The sequence below is a fragment of the Pyxicephalus adspersus genome, chromosome 3, assembly GCF_032062135.1.
Source record: "Pyxicephalus adspersus chromosome 3, UCB_Pads_2.0, whole genome shotgun sequence".
Classification (NCBI taxonomy): Eukaryota; Metazoa; Chordata; class Amphibia; order Anura; family Pyxicephalidae; genus Pyxicephalus; species Pyxicephalus adspersus.
This window is the reverse complement of record NC_092860.1, coordinates 118,300,770-118,324,698: the sequence shown is the minus strand read 5'-3', so window position 1 is coordinate 118,324,698 and position 23,929 is coordinate 118,300,770. Positions and strand designations below refer to the sequence as shown.

General features: G+C 38.7%; 1 protein-coding gene across 1 annotated transcript; it reads left to right on the top strand.

Annotated features, from left to right (window-relative positions):
• Positions 1–746: 746 nt before the first annotated feature.
• CFAP97 (cilia and flagella associated protein 97) lies at positions 747–22,543 on the top strand. The gene is made up of 6 exons (XM_072406138.1): positions 747–921; positions 2,266–3,052; positions 5,030–5,101; positions 14,076–14,344; positions 18,902–19,064; positions 20,275–22,543. The coding sequence occupies exons 2-6, from the start codon at positions 2,287–2,289 to the stop codon at positions 20,382–20,384; spliced, it is 1,380 nt and encodes a 459-aa protein (XP_072262239.1). The 5' UTR covers positions 747–921; positions 2,266–2,286; the 3' UTR covers positions 20,385–22,543.
• Positions 22,544–23,929: the final 1,386 nt, after the last annotated feature.

Here is a 23,929-nt window from a genome sequence, read left to right as displayed (position 1 = left end):
CGCGCATGTGGGGAGCCGTGTGGTAATCAAAGGGGAAGAAACTTCTCCCAGAGTGATGTCATGCTGCCAGAACCTGCCCACTCTTCCATAGCCGGCTCAGAACTGCTTGTTAAATTGTGGGGGGACAGTAGCGCAGGGCTGTGGAAGCAACAAAAGTTGTGTCTACAGCCCTGCACTACTGTCCCCCCAGTTAGCGATCGCTAATTTAAATCAGCGTTTTGGGGGGCACACCGGCCGGAGCTGCCAACCATGTCTCCCGTACAGATCGCAGGCTCAGGGAGGTGGGCAGGTTGTGTCTCTGGGTTGTGTTCTGGCATCATAACCTCACCATGGGGAATTTTCTTCCCCCTTTGAGTGACACCCATCTTCCCGCTCATGCGCTGTCCAGAGCCAGTAAATTTAGTGGTCCATGGGTCCAAAGGGGTTGCTGACCACTGTTTTAAATTACTATAATGCACCTCAGTGGAGAAATGCATTCTGGTTCACCTCTATGCTACCTTAGCATGTAGGTTGGTAGATGGGCACCCAGCTTTGTATTTTACTTCACATTCAGTTTTCTCTTCTAGCTTTTGTAATACATTTTGGTATTGAACCCAAGTCATACTCTACAATGGGGGACCCAAACAACAATATTTGTCTGCCTGAGACCACAAACTAGACATTCTATCCACATTGCCCACACTAAATATGGCGGCCAACAAAGAAGCCACGCCCCTAGTACCGGACGTTACGTCATATAGATACGGGGGCGGTGTGTTCTATGCTGAGTGCTGCTATGTTGTGAGAAAGCTGCAGAAAGAACGATTAGGGAAGAAGCTGTGACTGTGTCACTGGACCCGCCGTATTCCAGCCCCGTTATAAATTACTATCACCGCCGCCGCCTGCAGGTAGGACCAGGACGCGGAGCCCATCCCCGTACAGGTAAGGGATGGTATGGCCGCTGCTTCTGTGTTTTCTGCCCCTCATGCAATGTGTGTGACTAGAGGGTCTGCTAGAAGCTGAACATTTTATACTCTATATATAGGTGTCAGAGCCATCGTGTGACTGTGCCCCGCCCACACCATCGTCTCCATGGTGACCTGATGCCTTGCCGTGACAGCAGGAGAGGCCTCGGCACTAGCTTGTCCTTGTTTGCCAAACATTGCTAGAACCAGGGAAGTGTTCTAATGCTGGGGGGCCACAGACCCCGCTACCTGACAAAGGATCCAACACTTCCCATGTACAAAACTATCACTTAATATGGAATTTCCCTTCATATTTCTTGTATCATGATAAATATTCTATCATACCCATCATATGAGGCTCTGTACAGCCCTGGGATGATTCTCAGCTGATATGAATGGGGTGCTGCTCGCTGGTCCTCCACCATAGAAGAGAATGGGTGCTGTGTGTTTATTGCTGGAAATCATGGTGAAATCTAATTTCCAGCCATGAACATTGCACATGGCCATGCAGCACAAGATTTTACTCTGATATTAAAGATTTGCCATTGACGGCTATTGGTATAGTAAGGTTTTTTTCACATTGGGTAGGATAGGGCAGAACGTCTGTTTTTATTGCTGTATATTACCTCTTATATCCTAATGACACTTGTTCAATAATTAAACAGGACGTTGTCTCATTTTTCTCAGTGCTAATGATTTCTGCCCATTCAAAAGAGCACTCAAAGCCCATCTTTTAAACTTGCCTACCCGTCTTCTTCTGTCTCCTAAACCCTCACTACCCACTAATCCACATCCTCTCCTATTGTGTGATACTTCCCCACCTACTAGATTGTAAGCTCTTCGGGGCAGGGTCCTCTTCTTCTGTTTCCTTGTTTGTATCTGTCTGTCATTTGCAACCCCCTATTTATTGTACAGTGCTGCATAATATGTTGGTGCTATATAAATCCTGTTTATTATTAATAATAAAAATAATATGTTTTATTATGATCTGTAACCTGCAACGTTGTTTTTACTTCTGTCCTGGACACGCAATGATCAATAAAATGCAAACTGCAACTGAGCCAATCAGACTCCACATGCATACCCTTTGATTGACTCACTTTCAAGCTGATAACATTTGCATCAAGATTGCCTGTGATTTTTATAAAAGTCACACTTTCTTTATGGCATTGGTTATCTCTGCTGGTAATGGTCATATTTTTAACAATCTGCAACTCAAAATTCTATCAGTACCACACTCTGTTCAAAGCCTAAATGATTTTGAGTGATGTTTCACTTTATTAAACTTCATTTGTAAGCATTTTTATTTTGTCATCTGTAGGTGGGAAGATAATTTCATATCATGGATCGATATGCTAATCTTTCTGATGAAGGAGAAGTGGATCACTCCTTTTTCGATAGTGATGGTGATGATGAAAAAGGGAAAAAGTTTGTGGCTAATCCAAGCACTGGCAAGCATGCGTACAAACAAGATAAAAAGGATTCTGGGTCAGAGGAAGAAGATGTTGGAGAGCAAGGAACCAGCAATATGGAGAGTGATAAAAGTTCCTCAGAACCCAGGTCGTCTCCAGATCTATTAAGACCCAAAAGTGCTGCCAAGTCAGGCCGGGATTCTGCACAGAGCCTAAAAATTGAAGCAACCATCCCCACAGGAATCCCCCAGATCAGACGAGAGTTTGAAGATAATTATTACCCTGATGAAGAGGACAGTAGTGAGGAGGAAAGCCGGAGCTCAAGGCCCAGAACGGCAAAGCAAACAAATACTGGGAAAAAAAATGTGACAAAGTACAACCGGGATTTTCCTTCTTCTATTTCCAGCTCAGATACAGAGTTTTCTGATGCTCCTTCAGAAGATCACACATCTAAGTCTTATCAGTCTTTAAAAGACAAAATACCCTCATCTCTGCGTTCCCCTGAGCGCAAGGCATCTAGACCACCCATCAGAGATCTTAGAGACCTTGCCGATGAGTCTGAGGACACTGTCACTGATGTCACTCCCCTTTCTACCCCAGACATCAGCCCAATATCATCCTTTGACATAGCCGCCACCAGCGAAGCCTTGAGGAGTAAAGTTAAGAGACAAGAGAATGTGAGCCAGGAGATATTCGGTAATTCTTTCTGGTTTGATCAGCGTTGTGTGTCATAAACATAATAATCGAAAGGAGAGCCTTAAAAATTCTCTGGGGCTTTTGAGGCATAGTAAATAATAATAATTAAAAGCCACATTGAAAACAGTTTTAACAAACACTTGGGAGACATGTACAAGCATTCTCAAAATCTTGAGTCTAAACTTTAGAGCCAATTCTTTCACCTGTTGTTTAGTATGACAGACCGGGGGGACAGCAGCACTACCAGTCTCTACTAATGACTCCCAGCATTCATTAAACACCACTAATTAACCCAGCTAGACTCCGTTCTGACAACAAATGCATTTCCGAGAAGTGGTATTTATATTGGTGAATCTGATTATGTGGGCCTGATTTATTAAAGCTCTCCAAGGCTGCAGAGTATACACTTTCATCGATGTAGCTGGGTGATCTAGCAGACCTGGAATGGATCTCGTCCAGGATTGAAAACAATTGCTAACAAATACCAAATAACTTTGCTGCTTCACTGATGAAAGTATATTCTCTCCTGCCTTGGAGAACATTAAAAATAAGGCCCTTTGTAGCAATTTGTACCAAAAGTCCCCGAGTATTTTTAGTCTCTCCTTTTTTTCCTTTATGTATATTAAATAAGGTATATGGCACAGGTGAAATTCTGTTAGGGGGTTTGCATAGTTTATATCTTAAAACATAATAATTGTCTTGTGACCAACATAAAGTGTACTTACGCAATGCATACCATAGAAATAATAAGTCTGACTTGCATGCACTGCCAAATAGTAATCACTGGGCATTGTGCAGTATATAGCCTGGCTATGTGCAGTACTCCAAATTTTGTGAACATCCTAGGTGTTGGAATGTTGCCTTTTCCAAGTGCATGCCATCCTTTTTTTTTTTTTTTTTTTTTTTTTTTTTTTATTGTACCATCCATGTATGAGATGAAGAATATGAACTACAGAATGTGCCAAAGCATCTGTGTATAATAAGAACATTAGGTGCTGGGAGGCCATGGCTGTGTTGTAAGAAAAGACGAGGTGTGATGTCTGTCTTTAGAAGCCCTCTATCGTTTGAAAGTTAACTTTATCAAATAACCTTAGTTGGAGCATTGAAAATTTTCTATTTATTAAGTTGCACATTTTTCTCTTTTGTTAGTCACTCCATCAGGTGGTCTGATTATACAAAAATGTTGAAATTCTTGAACCATTCCTGATTCATTGTAATAGTTTCTGTTCTCCCTTCTTCTGGTGCTGTAAATAAAGTCCTCCCATTTTTTTGTAATTATGAGCAACCCTGCCCATGCACACATTCTAGCTCCCGTTTCTCTCTTTGAAAAGGTTACTATGGCAGTGCTGACATTAAAACACTACTTTTGGTGAATTTACTACTCCATACCATAAGGATTGCTTGCGTTGCCCTGGCATCTCACAGATCCCAGAAGTGCAAGGCATTTTGACGGTTTTAAGGATTTTAATGCCTCTGTAGCATCATAAGACTCTTTACTGGCGTATAATGTTAACCCGTTATGACAGATTTGTGTCATTACTCTTCTTCCTAAAACACTTGCCGTTCCCAGGCATTAAGTCTCATTCATTCACTTTCCTCAGAACAGATTGAAAATTAGAATGTCACAACCCTGCATAATTGTTCCAGATGGGTGCTTCAGAAAGTATTCAAACCATTGCATCAGAATTTTAGCCAGGTATCTAGTAAGAGTCTTAGAAGCAGCCTTCAAATTCTCTCAGTACAGGCTTCCTTCCATAGAAAATAAAGTTACACATGTTGGTAACATTTGCAGGTAAGGCAGTGATGTGATTTCCAGAAATAATCACCTGTATATCACCAACGTAAACTGCGTCAATAATGAAATGGCTTTTAAAGGAAACAGTCATGTATGCTTTTTTTTGTCACTTTTTCCTCTAATAAACTATTGGATATTGTCTTAAATATGTTTTGCCATCATATACCCTCATCTGTTCACAGAACCTGATTTTGAAAGCAAGTCAGATCCAAAGGCTTTCCAGGATGCAATGGACCTGAACCAGCTTCTCAAAGGTAATGGGTACTTGTAAAATTTGGTTATGTTTAGGTACAATTTTTATATAACTGACTGTGAAGTGTTAACATTTTATCCAACCCTCCTGTTTTAGTCATGTCCTAAGATCCATGTTTAGTTAAAGCATACCCTATACCTTATATGCATGGTCTGCTGTTTGTTTGCCCTCCCCCTACTTGCCAGACATCTTAAAATTAGATTAAAAAAAATCTGCTAGGGTAAAAACCAAGCCAGTATTTTCTCATTTCTTCTAATGTCTGCCCATTGTGCCTTGACCATAATATTGTCATCCATGTTTTTGGAAGATCTGTGCAAGATTGTGTACTCCAAATCTCTACAAAGTAGATGCTCCCAGGACTGTGCTGCAGTGTCTTCTCAGGAGATTTGGAGCATTTAACATTCTCCAGGATTTTGTTAGTGGATGATAATGTCACCCCTTACAACCTAAAAGCCAATGAAATAATTATTCCGCACAAATATATAAGCAAAACGGCAATGGTCCGTGTGCAAATCGGTTTATGGAGTACACCTTTGTTCTTTATATTCCACTCTTGGTGGATTCTCCAAACTCCCATGTGAGCTGGATCTTCATATGGTGCAGGACTTAGGGTAAGTGGGAGGCAATTAAAGAACATGCATCCTCTAATGGTATGCTTCAGTTTATATTGGATTTAAAGTAAGATTTTAGGAACACATTTGACACCCCATCCCCTTTCCTGTAGTTTTCAATACTTTGAGTAGACTTTTAAATCCGGGCAGAATAGGTGACATAAAAGCAGAAAAGGTACATTGTGTAGATATTTCTGAGTACTATTTGTTCATCAAATACAAGACAAACATTTTTAAGTAGATGAGCAATGCTTATTTGCTCACAAAGCATGCAATTTCCCCACATATAGGTACGTTTTAGGAAGTATTTTATGGAAAACACTGTTCTTACAATTAGGACATTCCTTTGTAGGGTTAAGGCAGGACACAGTAGCTCTTGGGGCCACTTAGAAATACTTAGAAAGATATGAGTAGGTCAATTTGATATTAGGTAAGCTTGGGTTAGCATTTGTTGTTGGGTAATATAGGTGTATTTTAATCTGTGTAAATTTCTCCAAATTAAAGAGTATGTTGTACAGCCTTAGTGCTTCAGAAGTCCTTGAATTAGGAGTGATGTTGCACCAGCATGAAAATCCCTAAAAAATTCCCAATGCATGAATTGTACACTTTGCAGGCTGAATAGAGTAATGAAAATGCCCAGGGTGTGTTTCTGAGCACTCTGGAGAACAAAATAGTCATTTAGTGGTTCCTTGTTCTGTTCTTTGTCTCCTGCCTTGCCATACTACTTTCTGTTTATGTTCCTTCTTTTGCATATTTCAATCATTTTATTTAATTAACCGTAAAGGGTGAGGGTAATGGGAGATGATTACAGTAGAATCAAATGTTTTGATACATTTATGTACCTCTGTCTCTGGTCACACCAAATTGCATGAATTTGTGAGATGTATTATGAGAATTAATCATTAATACAAATGATATTTTTTTGCCACAAAAACACTTCTCTACGCTTTATTTTTCTGTTGTATATCCCCAGGGTTGGCAATCAGGCTTAGCTTAGGGCCTATACATATTACACTTCCACCAGACAAATATTCTTGATTTTCAGCTTTGATATATTTGTCCATAAGTAACATTTCATAACAAATGTGCTCATACTAGAGAAACCAAGAAAACACTTTCTGCCTTGAACTTTTACCCATGTGACTACCGTTCACTCCTATGAAGTGGAGCACAGCTGGGTGCTGCATGGTTGTCATCCCACCTTCCCTCTTCATTGATTCATGAAGTTCATTCATCTGTTACTGGAAATGATCACAAAATGGTGTTTCGCACTTCTGATGTCCATACATAGCTTTACTGTATTTCCTTGACTAGTAAGGAAATATCTGTAAATCTAGACATTTTACAACAATTTATTCACCAATAGTTGTGACTGTTATTTATGTGTTCATCATACCAAATTACATTCCATGTGTTTTATGGGTTGTTAACGGAATGAAACATTGTTGGTGTGGCCTATCACATTCTTTCTTACTTTGTTGATTTCATGTTGCCCTAAAGGTGCGTACACACTTCCAATTTTTATCGTTCCAATCGAACGACGAACGATCGATTGGGCAAAAAATCGTTCGTAAAAAAGTAACCAACGACGCCGACGAACGAGGAAAGTCGCTGGAAACGAACGACCGGACCGACGGATCGGATGACGATCGTTGAACATCGTTCGTGTGTACGGTCGTTCGTTGATCGTCCATGGGCTGAGCATGCGTGATGAACGAACGTCCGTTCACTTTCCTGTCGTGCACATAGTTCCTCTATCGCCGCTCAAACGATCGTATCTATTGTGTGTACAATATCTACGAACTATCGTGTCGTTAACTCTCTGTGCAGGATCGGTGCTATACGATCGGTCGTATATATCGTGCATGAACGTTCGTCGTTCGTTTTCCAACGATAATAATTGGAAGTGTGTACGTAGCTTAACAGGGTGTAACACTGGATTTTTATGTTTGCAAGTCAGTAGTGATAACATAGTCATTGGATCACTGAACTTCCAACACCCAGTTAACAGCTTAGTCATGTAATCTTCTTTCTAGAACTAATACAATGAAGGTTAAAGGTGAAATCCTTCTTATGCGGCAGCAATGACATTCCACAGAGACCTGTAATAACCTTTGTTACATTATGTACTTACCTCTTTGTTGCTAGGAATCCTCAAATTCTGTACAGTTAAATCACTTTATTAAACCCATATCTAAATTTTTTTTTTTATTTTTGTTGTTTGACTGAAGCTTTTACATTATTAGAATTAAAGTATTGATTTTTTATTGATCTGTAAGATATTTTCTGGTTGCCACCTCTACGCTATACAAACTTTTCCTGTTTATTGTCTGTCATCTTGTGGACAAAACACACCAACCTGCATCAGGATCATCTTTGGAGCTTTTATCATCGGGCTTTGAACTTTTGTAGTCTGTATCAGATTGATGCCATTTCATTTAGAATCCATTGACAGATACATTTGACCTGCCTCAAGCAAATTTAGCATTCCTATAGAGTTGTATGAGTATACAAAACCTTGCTTAAAGCTAACAGAAGTCAGTCAACACCACGCCTTAAAATTTTGAGTGCATTAATGTATATTATGGCATGTATGATTTTGTCAGGTGCTTCTCCAGTACAGCATACAATTGTGTATAGATGAGGTAAAACCACTTTGTATCATTTGGGGTGATTTATTTGATGTTTTACCCTTTGAAGAGGCCTTGTTATAACATCTGCCTCGGTGGCTACACTTACTACTACTTATTATTATTACTACACAGTATTTATATAGCGCCATCATATTACGCAGTGCTGTACAAAGTCTATGGTCATGTCATTAACTGTCCCTCAAAGGAGCTCACAATCTAATGTCCCCACTATAGTCATATGTCATTATTACAGTCTAAGGTCAATTTAGGGGGAAGACAATTAACCTCAATGCTGCCTCAATTAACCTAACTCCATGTTTTTGGGATCTGGGAGGAAACCCACGCAGACACGGGGAGAACCTGCAAACTCCATGCAGATAGTGTCCTGGCTGGGATTCGAACCTAGGACCTAGTGCTGCAAAGGCCAGAGTGCTAACCTCTGAGCCACCGTGCTGCCCAACTACTATTGTTCAGGACACAGGCTACTACTTTTATAGCATTTTATCCCTACCATTAGGGCAGGTTCACACCTTCCTTTGGATCCAGTGATCCCACGCTGCTTCCAGCGGCTGACAACTTGGTCATTTGCTTAATCTCTTGCACTGCAGCCACTGGGTCTTTAAGAACCAGCTTTGTCGGCAGTGCTCACTGCTGTCCCTATTCATTCCCTGTGGATATGCCACAGGGAGCTGAGTTGCTGCCTGTAAGCAGGCAGCAACACAACTAAGCAGTCGGATGTATATATTATGATGTATGTTTATTTCTAATATTGTTATTTTATGATGCGTGAAATCCATAAATTAAATTTAATGAATGTTCCAATGTGCTTTAATGATTGAAGAGCTCATTAACACTTCTAAGCTTTTATTTAGCTGAGAATACAACAGATGAGTATCCTCACAGCTGGATACTGCTATTATTATGGACTGTATTGTCGGAAATGTATTCTGTACTGGGTTGAACAGTGACAGCCTTAGGAGGGAGGGTAAAAGAGAGCTCCCTCACATCATTTTTAAAGTATGGAAAAAACAAGTTGTTAAAGGGTATATGTTTTTCATTTTTAAATAGTTTAGAGAAAGTCCTCTTTAGGCTAATCAAATATTGCACTTTATTTATTCTCTATACCAAGGAGTAGGGGAAATTTTATTGACTGTTTCCCCAAGAACAGAAGATTGAGGAATCCACGGCTCCCCACACCTCATTAATTATTTTACAGCCATTGTGGTAGCTGTGACAGCAGCAGCACCGGCATGCAGTGTTCTCCCCAACACATTTTAGCAGGGTGCACCTCCCGGCTGTTTATGGATGAAAAGTTGGGTCACAATGCACAGACTCCTACAGCTTCCTCCTGCCAGGCCGAAAAGATTTCTAGGAGGAACACTGGGCATGTAAACAAAGTGATGACTTCTAAGGATTTTTAAAACACCACCTATTGACAAAATCAAGCATAATTTGTCACTGCTTCATAGGCAAACACTTTTAGACATGTTGATATCTATTAAAGTGTAATCCAACTCGAACAACCTACCAGGAGATTATAGCCATATGATGCAAGTGTGCACAGCATTATTATGTATTCTGCCAGTCTCTGCAGCTAAAAGGGACTCCTCTAGAACTGCACTGTCTGGGCTCTGGTCGGTCTCTGGCTCGTTCATCTTTACCGGGTCGAGTTTTCAGCCATCTACATTGGCCAGGTTGGGATGTTGTAACTCCATCACATGCGTACAGGATTTACTTGTTTCTGGCATGGAATTTGGCCAAGCCTGTACACCAAGCTGCACGTATGCTGCTCAGTTTACTTTTTCGGGAAAAGGCAAAGATAGGCTGGTTGGATTGGCATTGGTTTAACTGTGAAAGAGTTAATCTGCATCATACACTTATGATAGCTATTGTCTAAAGAAACAGTGGGAATAATCCTTTAATGATGTGTGCTAAATATAAACAGTAGGCAAGTCAATGTCTAGGCAGCTGCAGAGACAGTGTGACAATCCAAATTGTTTGGATAGATGTCTTGTACATTACACTGTGTGTTTATAGAATATATATTAACTATCTGGTATGAAAACCAACTAATCACATCATATTTATTTTCAGGGAAAAAAGTTAGCTGGGGGGTCTGCTTATTAAATGGTAGGTATATTTTGGAATAAGTAAAGGTTTTTGTTTTTCTTTTGAACATAAATACCCTTTTATTTATTTATTTGCTACTGATTCGCTTATACACATATTTTGCACACCATGTTGCGGTTTTTGATTTTTATCTGGTACGTAGTCACTTCATTAAATACTTCTTCTCTAGCGCCTCAGTGAAGTTCTTAGGGTTAAAAAAAGGTGTTGGCTTATAAATAGGATACATCTATCTGCAGAAAAGATTTGGTATCCTGATTTCTAGTGCAGCTTTATTGCTGGCACTTCATAATCTTTGTGAAAGCAACTTTTTTCTCTACTCCATCTTCGTGATATTAGAGCTGCCTAATTTATGCTTGATTATGACGAATTAGTGCTGCACAATCATTATTTGGTAATTGTATTATCACGGGCATATGAAGCCCAGAATAGAAACCTGCTATTGGCTCTTAGGATCAGAGCATACACATTTGATTGAAATTAGTTGTGTGTGGTTTTTATTTTTTTTATTTTGTATGTGTAATATTTATGAAAAGCTTATTTCCCCTGATAAAATGTTTTCATCCATGTCAGGTTTGACCCATGGATGTGTTTTCAGTGACAGGAGCAATTAGAGTAGTAGAAGTGAGTGACCATTGATGCTCAGAACATTGCTTGTAATTCCCTGACCATATTGAACTCCTAGGGGGAGATAACTAATATTACTGCGGATAACAGCTCTCCATCAGGGTAGGCACACTTTCCCAATCCCATTAGTTTATTATAGAAGAAAGGGTTAGCATAGCTCGCTATATGCACTTTTTGTCATACCGGTAGTAATTCTCACTTCTCAAAGACAAGGCAGATATCTCCCCTGCCATCACCTAGATATATCTGCTATGTGTTATCTGCTGCCCACACATACAGTTATTTATAAGTTACACCGAGAAACAAGGTCTCAAGCACAGTGTGTGTATATACTCCAAGGGAGTTGTAGCATTGCTAAATGTTTCAGTTGGGAGAGTTTTACAATTTCCATCATACATTCCTTTCTGTGATGATAAAACATAAGGCAGAGTCTGTCTCTGTTTGTTATTTGCAACCCCTAGGTATTATACAGCGCTGCATAGTATGTTGGTGCTATATAAACACTGTTTTAATCAAATTGCCACAGAACTACCTAAGCTGTAACTTTTAGCTGTATCAGAATAAACCATATTTTTAGATACAGGCAACCTAGAAACTAATGGCTTGTTCTGATGGTGGGAAGTGCAGTTATCAAGAGGCTCCCAGCGGATGGCACCTTATTGTTCACCCAGTCAATTAACATTATACAGCAGGCAGTAGAGCATGAACCCATTCATTCCCTATAGCAGTAATCACACCACAACCTTATCGCCTGTCTGACCTTATTGTGCTCCTATTTGTATACAGATATTCCTAAAAATGTGTATATGAGGGGAGGTGAATGGGTTTGGAAAGTGATGACCTTGCATGAACAGGGACACCCAGAATTTTTCATTACTTACTAAACTTGTATGGCATGTGCACAACTGACTAATAAAGTCTGGCTACCAGGTAGGATGTGGCCCCAGGAATGGAGGCTTTATCCCACTCAACTCTGCAAACCCTTGAAACTTCACGAGCCAAAATAAATCTTAAAGGTTTTTCTCCATAATGGATAAATTCTGGAGCCCCTAGGTGACACGTCTATACATCATCCAATACCCTGCCAGCTATATCTAAAACTCCAGATACTTCCAGGTAATTTTTTCTTTCTCTCTTTAAAGAGCTTTATTTATAGTTTAGTTTACCTACCCTGTATATCTAAAAGTATTTTAGTCTTGAATATGACACTTATTTATCAACTGGTAAGTAACATTTGTGTCGGGGCCTGTTTTTTCCCATGACGTGCATTACATTTTTAGAAAAGTCACACATGTTGTAGCACACAGTGCCACATACATTAAGTATGTTAATTTGAAAGGGCAGCCCAATACATTATAAAATGCTGGGGAAAGGTACATTTGTGTACCATTTAGGAATAAAGGACATGGTTTTCATAATATTGTGTTTCCAGCCATCCAATCTCAGATGTGTTTATAATGATAAACAATTTCTTGTGCTCATTACATTTTCTGACAATGCCTGCCTTTTCTGTGCATTGTTGTTTTTTTTTTTTGATGTTTGTTTCTGATGCTTGCACGCTCGGTTTCTTATTTCCTTAGTATAAAACAAGTGAGTCATATATGTAATTATTCCAGTGGAACCATTTGCTTGTTGTCATAGACACACTGACATTCTGATGCCCATATGAGGAGATCTACGTAGGCAGCTATCCGTTGGCAGACCATCCAGGCGATGACAATACATCAGCTCTATAGCTACTGGTTGCCTTTTTATTCAGATGTCTTGGTATGATTACATTTTGCTTGGCTGTGTAAAAAAAAAAACAAAAAAAAAAAAAACTGAAGCACAAGCTTTGAACTGCTCTATGGCCCTGATTTATTAACGCTCTCCAAGGCTGGAGAGAATACACTTTCATCAGTGAAGCTGGGTGATCCAACAAACTTGGAATTGATTTCCTAAACGTCATTAGCTTTTTGTTAGCAAATGTCAATCCTGGACCTGATCCATTCCAGGTTTGCTGGATTACCCAGCTTTACTGATTGAAAGTGTATCTTCTCCAGCCTTGGAGCGCTTTAATAAATCCGGGCTTATAGGTCTGCTCAGTGACTCCTATCTAGATCATGCAGTAGTAAGAAATGGCTTTTACAACGCCATATTTACCTACAGTTCATCCAATGACACGTTTCATTTGTGATTTTTGAATTACTGACTTTTTCCTCAGAACATTGTTAGGAATAATGATTGAAGTTGTAGGTACTTAAAATTAATAAATATTTTTTTGCATTTGTAAAATATCCTGATCATTGGCCCAATTCTTTCTTCTGTTTGCTTGATGAGTCAGAATGACTGTGTATGCTATGTACATGAATCACAGCATATGCCAGAGGTTAAATGTTACTTCTAAGGACCAGTAGATACATAGGTCTCAATCTACAGCTTAATACTAGAGAAAGACATTTTATGAAATGATGCTGTTTACCTTGTATGCTCTACTTTGTCTTCATTGTTTAGTGTTGTTTTTTGATACCCCTTAACACAACTTCTTTAGATTGATTGAACATAAATTGGGCACTGGATTTACACCCTGGTAATGGCCAGGAAGTGAGTGTCTCCCATGGGTCATTAGCAGCCACTTTGTAGAGAGAGGGCGGATTTCACCAATGGAGAAACTTCATTCCATATTTCTTCTGGCCCTTTTCCTCATCCTTGGCTCATTGTAATCGGTGTGAGGAGAGAGCTGCAGCCAATCTCCATTATTACCAAAAAGTCCGTATTCAGAACATCCAGCAATAGGCCGTGTTTTAGGGAACAGAGACCTGTGTAGTATATAGCTGTTAAAAGTTTCCTCTTCTTTAAATTGTTGTGACAGAATCATTTTAAATCTACTTATAAGAAGAGGAATAAATTTAATTAAAATGAATTGAATATTTTCTGGTTTTGTTCATATGGGCATTGATTTCTGTGACTATTGTATTTGTGTTTGTTTTTCATGCAGCATTTATGAACCTTGATAAGAAGGAGACGAAGAGTTTATCAGTGGATCAACCACCAATCGGGCACAAGAAGAATTTCTCTTTCAGCAATGAGGAGGTCAGACACATAGACCGAGAGAACCAACGCTTGCTAAAAGAGCTGTCCCGGCACGCTTCTAAAACTAAAACCAAGAGTTTGACCCCTAAGAAACCAAATAGCACCCCACCCCGCCTCTACCACAGCGCCCTGAACAGACAGAGAGAGCAGCAACGCATTGAAAGGGAAAATCTGGTAAGAACACAAAGTTGGTGTCTATCTAAATGGTTCATACAAGTGTATAAACTGCCTTCCTCCTCTTATCAGCAAGCATGCCTTTGATTTTTAGAATACTAGTTACTTAGTTATCACTGAAATCCTATATATTTGAACTGTAAAAGAATACTGATAGTAACTTTCAACTTTTCTGAATTTCATAATCCACATATACCAGTTGTTCTAGGTCAACCATTATAACTATTTCTTATTGTTGTTATTATTATTATTATTATTTTTAACATTAATAATAATAAACAGGATTTATATAGTGCAAACATATTACGCAGCGCTGTACATTAAATAGGGGTTGCAAATGACAGACCGATACAGACACTGACACATGAGGAGGAGAGGACCCTGCCCAGAAGAGCTTACAATCTAGGAGTACTGAAGCTAGGGGAAAACATAACAGCCAAGTAACTTGGATTTTCTAGTGGCAGTCAACGTAATAAAGGGAAATTAATGTTGTTGGTAAGTGGTGGGCTTTGCTGTAATCGACGAATATGGCACTCACGTGCCGTACAGTTATGACCGGTTAAGGATCCTGTCTGCATCCTGTTAAGCCGGGCCCATGATTCTCTTTAGTCATTGGGCAGCCACTGATGATGTAACTTGTTTGCTGGAGTTACATTGTCCTTGGCATATCCTTCAATGGTGCTAGGGATAGAGCCAGGGTCTATGCTTCATGGTGCATGTGCAGTGTAGGCAAAAAAATCAAATTGAAAAATTTGGCAAAAAAAGACTTTACATGTCCATACAGTTTGACTTTTTTTGTGTGTGTGTTTTTTTTGTTTTTGTTTTTTTTTGGTAGAGCTATGATTTAGGCAGGTTGTGTGTTCAGTATAAAGGAAAGGGCATGATATTGACATGAATATTACAGGAAGAACTCTATCATACTGTACAATTTCCAATAGTGAACAGCAGAGGGCAGCAGTGTAACACACTAGCAGTTGTCAAAGTCTCTTTATATTGCCTGGTCTTACAGTATGAGGACTGGTTTGTCTGCCTAATTCTATCTTTGCATTTCTGTGGGATGCAGAATATTTCACTTTTCACAAAACATCATCAAATCCTACTGTAGAGCATGGTGTATGGCATTTATAAACCATTTTTGTTCCATATCTATCATTAGAAATGCATTTCATTCTTTCTTTCATTCATTCTTTTTTATTATGGTAAATTGCAGAAACTAATTTTGAGTTTACTAGGCAAACACAGTTTGATTTTGACATTATTTTGGCCTAATGACAAACATGGCTTAATTCTGATAATATTTCTTTGAGTCCCTGCTGTAGTTTAGCTGTATAGGGGATAAGTGGAGTCTCAGTTTGGATGAAATATAGTTATATATGCTATGTCTACATTATATATAAGAATGTCAGGCCATTCTTTATGGGAACCATTCTAAATCTATACAAATGTACATTTTATGCTGATAATTTTGTGGGTTACAGCTGAAAGGTTATTCAGGGTATTGTACTGAAAGGACAGGCACGTGAAAACAGGCAGCGTTCTGTGAAAGTGACATTTTGAGAAGGACATCAGTCATATAAATAAGCTGGAACAGGTGTAACAGTCAGCTGCTTGCTGCTCCAGCTGTCAAAGGCCTCAAGCTTAGTGATGTAACAAGTGCGTGTGAGTTGCATTCACCGCTATATGACCCAGATGAACAGGCTGCAAGACTTATTCATTGTTACACTGCAAACCTCTTCATTTGTAAGAGTAATAATTGGCGGTCCATCAGAAAAGCAGCCTAAAGATCCAATAACTATCGTTTCATGTCTATTAGTTTTATATTTTAGAATTAATTTTAATTTATTTTTGATATGATTCTTGTACTTGGTGATAATGTAAATTACAGTCCTCTTCTCTGATCCATTTCATCGAACCTAGGGTTCTGCTAAGTGATGTCCCTAAAAATCAGGAAATCATTTTTTTCACAATGAATTGCTCCACCATGAATTGGAATCAGTAAAACATTTTAGTTTATCAGTCCTAATCCTCACTGTGTTCCTTTCTACTCTGATTATTATTGAGGGTTTAATAGCTATATTCCTGGAGTATGTCAGAGCGCAAATACTTACATTAAGAGGAATTTACAAGCCTTATGGCCCACTTCAAGTTGACCTGAGCAGATGAGATAAGAATTTAATTTGGTATTAACAGCCCACAGTTCCATGAAGCTGATTTCTGTGTACATTATCAAAGTATTATTTTTTTCGGGGAATTGACTATATGATGGTTTCAACTTAATTTTTTTTTTTTTTTTTTTGGAATTTGGGCATTAGCACCAATGCCAAAAGTTAGCTTTCATATATATGAGAGGAGATGTTTCATACAGAGATAAGACTTAAAGGTGGACACTTTGAGTTATTTTAATTTCACTCCCTATTTTATCTCATGAAAACTTTCTTCTAAAATGTTTACGACTCAAACAATACAAAAAAGTATCATTTGGGTGAAAAATTATTTTCCACATTTTTAACGCATTCTTAACACATAAATCATTACCGAACTGCTCCTTTTCTTCCTTGCTACATTTGGCTTCTGTTGAATCTCCCTGTTAGCACCAGGCTAAAGTTAATGTTAGTTTTTGGAGTAATGATCCGTGCGGTACTCTTTGAGGATGATTTCAATTGATTTTTAACAAAAGCCCCCCAAAATAACTTTTCTCAGTACTATACTGGAACTAGCAGTAGTAGAGCACCAATGCATGCAGACCAGGCACATTTGTCATTTCAGTCTAATGTATTTTTCTTTTTGCAGACATATCAAAGCTGCCGGGGCTTTCCCTTGCAAATTTTAGTTGCTGGACTTTTATATGATGACTTTTCCAGGGTGAATCATGTTAGAGCAAGATCAGGTTTTAGTGGGAAACTTGTTTCACAAAATTTTATTTTTTAAGGTGGTTAGTGCATTGTCAGATTTGGATAAAGTGATAAAAGAAGAAGAAAACTGTCTTTAAAAGACAGTATTTCATATTAATATTATTATTATTATTATTTCACAGTATTTATATAGCACTGACATATTACACAGCGCTTTCCAAAGTCACTGTCCCTCAAAGGAGCTCACAATCAAATGTCCCTACTATAGTCTTATGCCTTTACCATTGTCTAAGGGCAATTTTGAGAGAAGCCAATTATCCTAACTGCATGTTTTTGGATTGTATGAGGAAACCCACACAAACATGGGGAGAACCTGCAAACTCCATGCAGATAGACCCTGGCTAAGACTCAAACCTGGGAGCTAACCACTGAGCCACCATGCTGCCCCTATGCCATTTAAAGAATATTTGTCTGCTCCATTGGTAATGAGTCACTTATTACTGTAAAAAGCTCCATCTGATAAATTGATATGAAATCTTACATCCTCATTATCCATGTATACAAAGGAAGATGTAACATGCAGATATATGTAACAGGCTGGACATTTTTGTCACATCTTTTACCAGCTGGGGACGTCCAGCCAGCTCTCTGATCAAGAATAGCCCTACATGGAAAAAAGTAATTGGTGTCATAGCTATATGTTATGTAATGAAAAGGTTTTTACAGTTGTGCTGTGATATTTTGGTAGTAATTGGTGCTTAGCGACACAGGGAAGTTTTCTGAAGGAATGTACAAAATCAAATCCTCACATCTCTCTCAAAACTCTCCTAGTACTTGTATATCTAAATAAAGCATTGTAACCTAACCACAACTACAGGTTTTTTTAAAAGTGCATACAAAAATACATTTTTCACCATCTTTTTTTTTTTTTTTATATACCCAAGCGCAGTGCCATATCCCAGTTCATATTGAAATCGGAAAACCAGGAAAAGTTAGGCTATGTACGCACGTGCAATAATTGTCATTGGAAAGGATCTTTCACAATCCTTTCCAACGACAAACAACGGCAGGATGCATGAAGAGCACTGTACATACATTACCGTTCTGCTCAATGGAGAGGAGAGGGGCCAGAATAGCGGAATGTTCCCCTTCACTTCCATTAAGATCGTTCCTCATCAATCGTCTGTGGATCCGCCAGGATGGTGGTTCAGACGATGAACACTGTACAAACGCAAGATTCTCGTCTGATATGGGCCCTGAGCTGATTATCATATGAGAACCATTGCACGTGTGTAGCTAGCCTTATGATTACACTACACTAGGGAAACGAAGAAAAACACTAGTAGACATTCTTCACAAGGCTTTTCCTTTTAACAAGAGTCTGGATATGGTTACGCTTTTTGCAGGACCTTTAGTGAGCCTTAAAGGCAACCAAACTTCCATAGTTGCCAGCCTAACCTAAACCATCCTGTCTCTCTATCCTCACTATATACTTTTTTTTTTTTTTTTTTTAATAACAGTAAACCACATGTTCTCTTTAATAGACGTACGAACAAAAGTGATTTTTTCCCCTGTGGTAACTTATTTCATGCTGTTATGTGTCTTTTTCTCATCAGGTATTTTCAGCAGATAAAAACACATGTATATTTCTGTTTTTTTTCCAAGCCTAAGTGTACTAAGCAAATAAATGTCAATTGTTTTACAGGCCTTGTTAAAGAGACTAGAATCCGTAAAGCCAACTGTTGGTATGACACGCTCTGAACAACTTATGGACTATCAACGCCAAGCAGGATATTTGAGCTCAACGGCCACCTCACCAAGGCCCGGAAAAGCTTCTGTAAGTCGGATGAGCAACGCTTCGTCATCAGGTAAGGGCTTGCACTATAGAATTGTTGACAGTGTCCTTATGTAGTGGTTTCTGGTATACCAACTGTCCTTTTATGAGGGGTTATTTATATTAATAAGGAGAAAAGCAAAAACCATAGGCGGATGATTTCTCTGCAGCCAACCAGGTTATAGGTTTTATGCGAGGATACTAAGGATTAGGTACTCTGCAGTTGCACAGCCACTGATGTTCAATTACCCGATTCCTGCAATGTGAGGTCATAAAGGCCATGTCATTTGAGATGACTTTACCATGGCTGTGTGTGGGCTCCTTTTCATCACACATTGTTCACACATTCTAGGATTTATTTTATTACCTCTCATACAAATTGCTGGCTGGTAAGTTTTGTCTAGCTTTTCTTTTGTACATATTTGTGTGTGTGTGTATATATATATGTTTATTTTGTTGTATACATAATTATATTAGCTGGAAGTTCCTGCTCTTACTTTTAGAGCTGACTAGTTTTTAAAGTGTACCTATGTAAATGAAGGAATCTGCCAGGTTCTGTTTGTTCCAAGAATAGCACAACTTTTAATGACAAACTATTTCCTCTCCAGTTAAATCCTTCTGGCATTTCATCCCGCCTACAAAAATTGGTTTTATCTTCAAATTCACCCAGCTTTTACTTGTCTCTCACGGTCTATATCAGGGGTGTCAAACTAAAATCACATAAAAGGCCTTGAATCTAAAACACAGGCTAAGTCACGGGCTGAACTTTTTATTCAGATAAGCACTGATTTATTAAAGTTCTCCAAGGCTGGAGAGAATACACTTTCATCAGTGAAGCTGGGTGATCGAGCAAACCTGGAATGGATCTTGTCCAGGATTGAAAACATTTGCTAACAAATAGCTTGTCTTTTAGAAAATCCATTGCTGGTTTGCTGAATTATCCAGCTTCACGGATGAAAGTGTATTCACTCCAGCCTTGGAGATTTTTAATAAATCAGGGCCAAAGTGTTAGAGGAAGGATCTTTACTTCCACTCACCATCACCATAGCACACACCATCCTTGTAAATAGGAACTTGCTTGCCTTTGTGAAGCATGAACACATATTTGCTTTCCCATCTTTCATTAAATTGTCTCTCTTCTGCATCAACTTTCTCATGTTGAACATTTTGGGAGTGTAATATTTTCCTATCTTGTTTAATGTCCTAAAGTTATTTGTTATATATATTTTTTATCTTCATTGTAGGTGGTCTCTCAAGGGTGTCAAGTGCCAGCAGTCGAACTGGTCGCATGGCCAGTAATGGAGCTTTACTTCGCCCCTCCAAATCCTGCAATGCACGAGCAGCATGGATGTGAAGAAATGTACGAGCCAGCGTTTCCACAAATCCCCAACATTTTTCTGTGGTTCTCTTAAATCAGTGTAAATTTAAAGTGACTTTGACACAGAAAAACAAAACAAAACAGAAGGCACCCTAAATATGGAAGAGTTATGTTTATTTGCCAAGGGATCTTTACAATCCAATGCACCTCTGGCTGTGCTGGATGGCTGCAGTTTCAGCAGCTGGTCACTACAAAACTCTATCCTTGAAAAGCTGTAGTGACCAAAAGGTGGAACTATGGCATTCACTGAAGGATGCTAGAGGTGTGTTGGATGATAGAGATTCAATGGGTAGTGTAACACAGTGGTTGCCAACCTTCTTGGATCCGTCGACCACTAAAAACACTGCCTCCTGACTGCGCATGTGCGGAAAGCCGGGTGTCAAATCAAAGGGGGAGAAACCTCCCCCATAGTGATGTCATCATTGCATAACCCAGCCCACCCATCACAGATCTGAGCCTGTGATTGGAGAGTGGCCGGGTTGTGTCCAGGGACACATCCCGCCCACTTCCCTGTGCCTGGGATTTGTACGGAGACGTGTTCTGTGGCTGGTGTGTCCCCCTAGCGGGGACCCTCTCCAGACCCCACTCGGAGGTGCACCGGCTAGAGCCGTGGACCACCACCTGTTGGCAACCACTGGTGTTACAGAGCAAAGATCAGATTTGCCACCCTCCATACCAAACAATATAACTCTTTTTTGCAAAATTACTTTTTACATTTTCGTCTTTTTCTAGTGACAGACTTGCTTTTAAATTCTAACTCCAGCTTTTTTTTTTGTTTGAATTCTATAAACAAGAATTAAATATTTGTCATTTTTTTATATTTCGGTTGGTGACCCTGTTGGGTAGACTGTCTCTCATTTCCGGACCCTATGACTTCCATATAAAGAAAAAATTATTTGTGCAACCCCTTTCACTAGACAAGAAGGCAATGAAAATATTGTGAAAAGTTTAAACTTTCCCATATCCATTTCAAATCACATTGGGCCTGTTTTAACCCCTCTGGCGTTTTGATTTTCTTGGTATTTTTATGCAAAAAGCTTTACATTGTTCTGCATGGAAATTTATTTAACGTTGTGTATATATAATTCTTAGGCCTATAATTCTTAGGCATAACTCACCGAAATATGTACAATATTTCATAAATTTCATAATGAACATTAAAAAAAAATTAAATAAAAAAGTCTGTTAAAATGAGATTGCAAAAAAATACTGCAAACTGTAATATAATGTACAGTAGCATATATATATATATATATTATATTATATATATATATATATAGATAGATAAGGTTTCTTTGTATTGGACTCAATACAGCTATTTTGTATTGAATCTAATGCAAAATTATTTAAATTTCCCTACGCCCCTCCCACACAAACCGATGCATGTTTTGGCGTCACTGGGAAACCCTGGAGAACGGAGGGAAAAGATCCAGACGAGGACACCGCCCGAGGACCTGCAGGGATGAGCAGGACACCGATAGAACAAGGTGTTCTTTTTAACCCCAAGAGGGTTAATAAAGCTCTCCAAGTCTGGAGAGGAGGATACACTTTCATCAGTGAAGCTGAATGATCCAACAAACCTGGAATGGATTTCTGGATCACCCAGCTGAGATGAAAATGTATTCTCTCCAGCTTTGGACACCTTTAATAAATCAGACCCAATGTGACCTGGCAGGAAGTGAGGAGAAATCTCTCCAATTAGGGATACTGACAGTAATGAAAAAATGACAGAAGCTTTAACCCTTTCCTGCTTCAACCAAAAGCAAATCAAACATTTTGGCTAGAGATTAACATTCCTTGCTGCTATAGTGACACTCTTAAGAAGTATGTGATGTGATTTAAGGCTTATTTATTTTGTATTTGACATACCTAAATATATTTTGATTTTGAAAAAAGTTGTCAATCCAAAATGCACTTATTTATTACAGATATCTGTATGTTACATGTATTACAGATCATTCCTTTTTTGTGTGTGAAAAAGACGATTGCCAAACTACAGTATTTATTTCCCTTGATAATGTAAAAAAATTGATGATATGATAATTCAGTTTGTAAATGTGTTTTTGTTTTATATTGTTATCTTTATTCTTACAGATGATTTGATATCTCTTGTTAAAGTGAACTTATTCAAATAACAGTGTGTACAGCTGTATTATTTCTTAAAAATTTAAATCAATTTTAAACCCATGAGCAAAAAATATTGCAACTTCGCCAGTCCTTGGATTTGGTAGTCTCCTTTTTTTCTGTAACATAGTGGAATATGTTCTGCATTCCTTGAAGAGAGATGGGAACAATAAAACTAAGAACAAGGAAACAAGGGGACCCATAAACCTAAAAAAAAAAATAAGGAAGTCTATTCAGATAACGGCATTTAGAACAGGACTGAGAGAGGAACCTTGGTGTCATTGAATAAAATGATAATAAGCGGCAATGCATATAATAAATGCATTACAAATAGTCCAGTTAAGCGAAGAACTGAGGAGAATCTTTGAAAATTTTCCAGGAGGTCTTGTGTTGAAAAATTGTAGCTGTCAATTATCTTCATTAGCCACCTGCTGCACTATTGAATAAAATAAAGTTCCTAAACCATTCTCTGAATTAAGGGGGATGACTAGAGCGCCAGTGTCCCCGTAAAACTGGTAAATAGTATATAAGGATACTTCCCTTTGCCTAGGCCTCAGACCCTGGAACCATAAACAGAAGAGTCCTTGTTGGGGTGTTGAGAGATTGAAATAATTGCAAAAGGGGAAAATTGACTGTCATTAATTTGGGGGGAAATGCATGCAGGATAACTATATGAATAATACTGAGTGGGAGGCATGTTGCGATTGTAAGTTATGCTGACTGTATTTTTGCTTTAACGTTACAGAGCATTTTAAATAATACATATTGGGCGCATTGGCTCATGTTAGGTGAGGTGCGGTTTAAACAAACAAAAAAAAATATACAGGAGAGACTTAAAATGCTTTCCCATCTTATTTTGCAATGATGGCAATCAAAGACATTTTAAAGAGATCTTATCATTCATGGAGCATATTAGAAATCCACAGGTCAGGTTAATCTCCTCCTTTAAAGGAAATATGGAACCTGTCATTAACGCCTCATTCTGAAAATGCTAGTTGCCTGATTGTCATGCAGAACCAGTACAGTTGGTTCCTTCTGGCCTACAACCAATGCTAAACACAGCCATATGGATAAGGTCCGCTATGTCAGAGCCTACATATTACTCACTCTGTCCTAGAAGGGATTTACAATATCTTTATTTTGGCTCATTCAGGTTAATAGTAATCAAAAATGTGCCAAGGACAGTAAGCAGGTTACTTCAAAAATTGCTTTTTTTGTGCAAATTATGAACCACTTATCTGCTGCTTTTATTCTAATTAGGACTTCTTCCTGTTGCACAGCCGCTGCATGACTGGTAAGTATTTTTGGCACACAGTTGAAGAGGATGCAAATTACATGCAGGATACAGTTACATTTTATGGGAATGTGAACCAGAGTGAAACTCCTAAACTTACAAT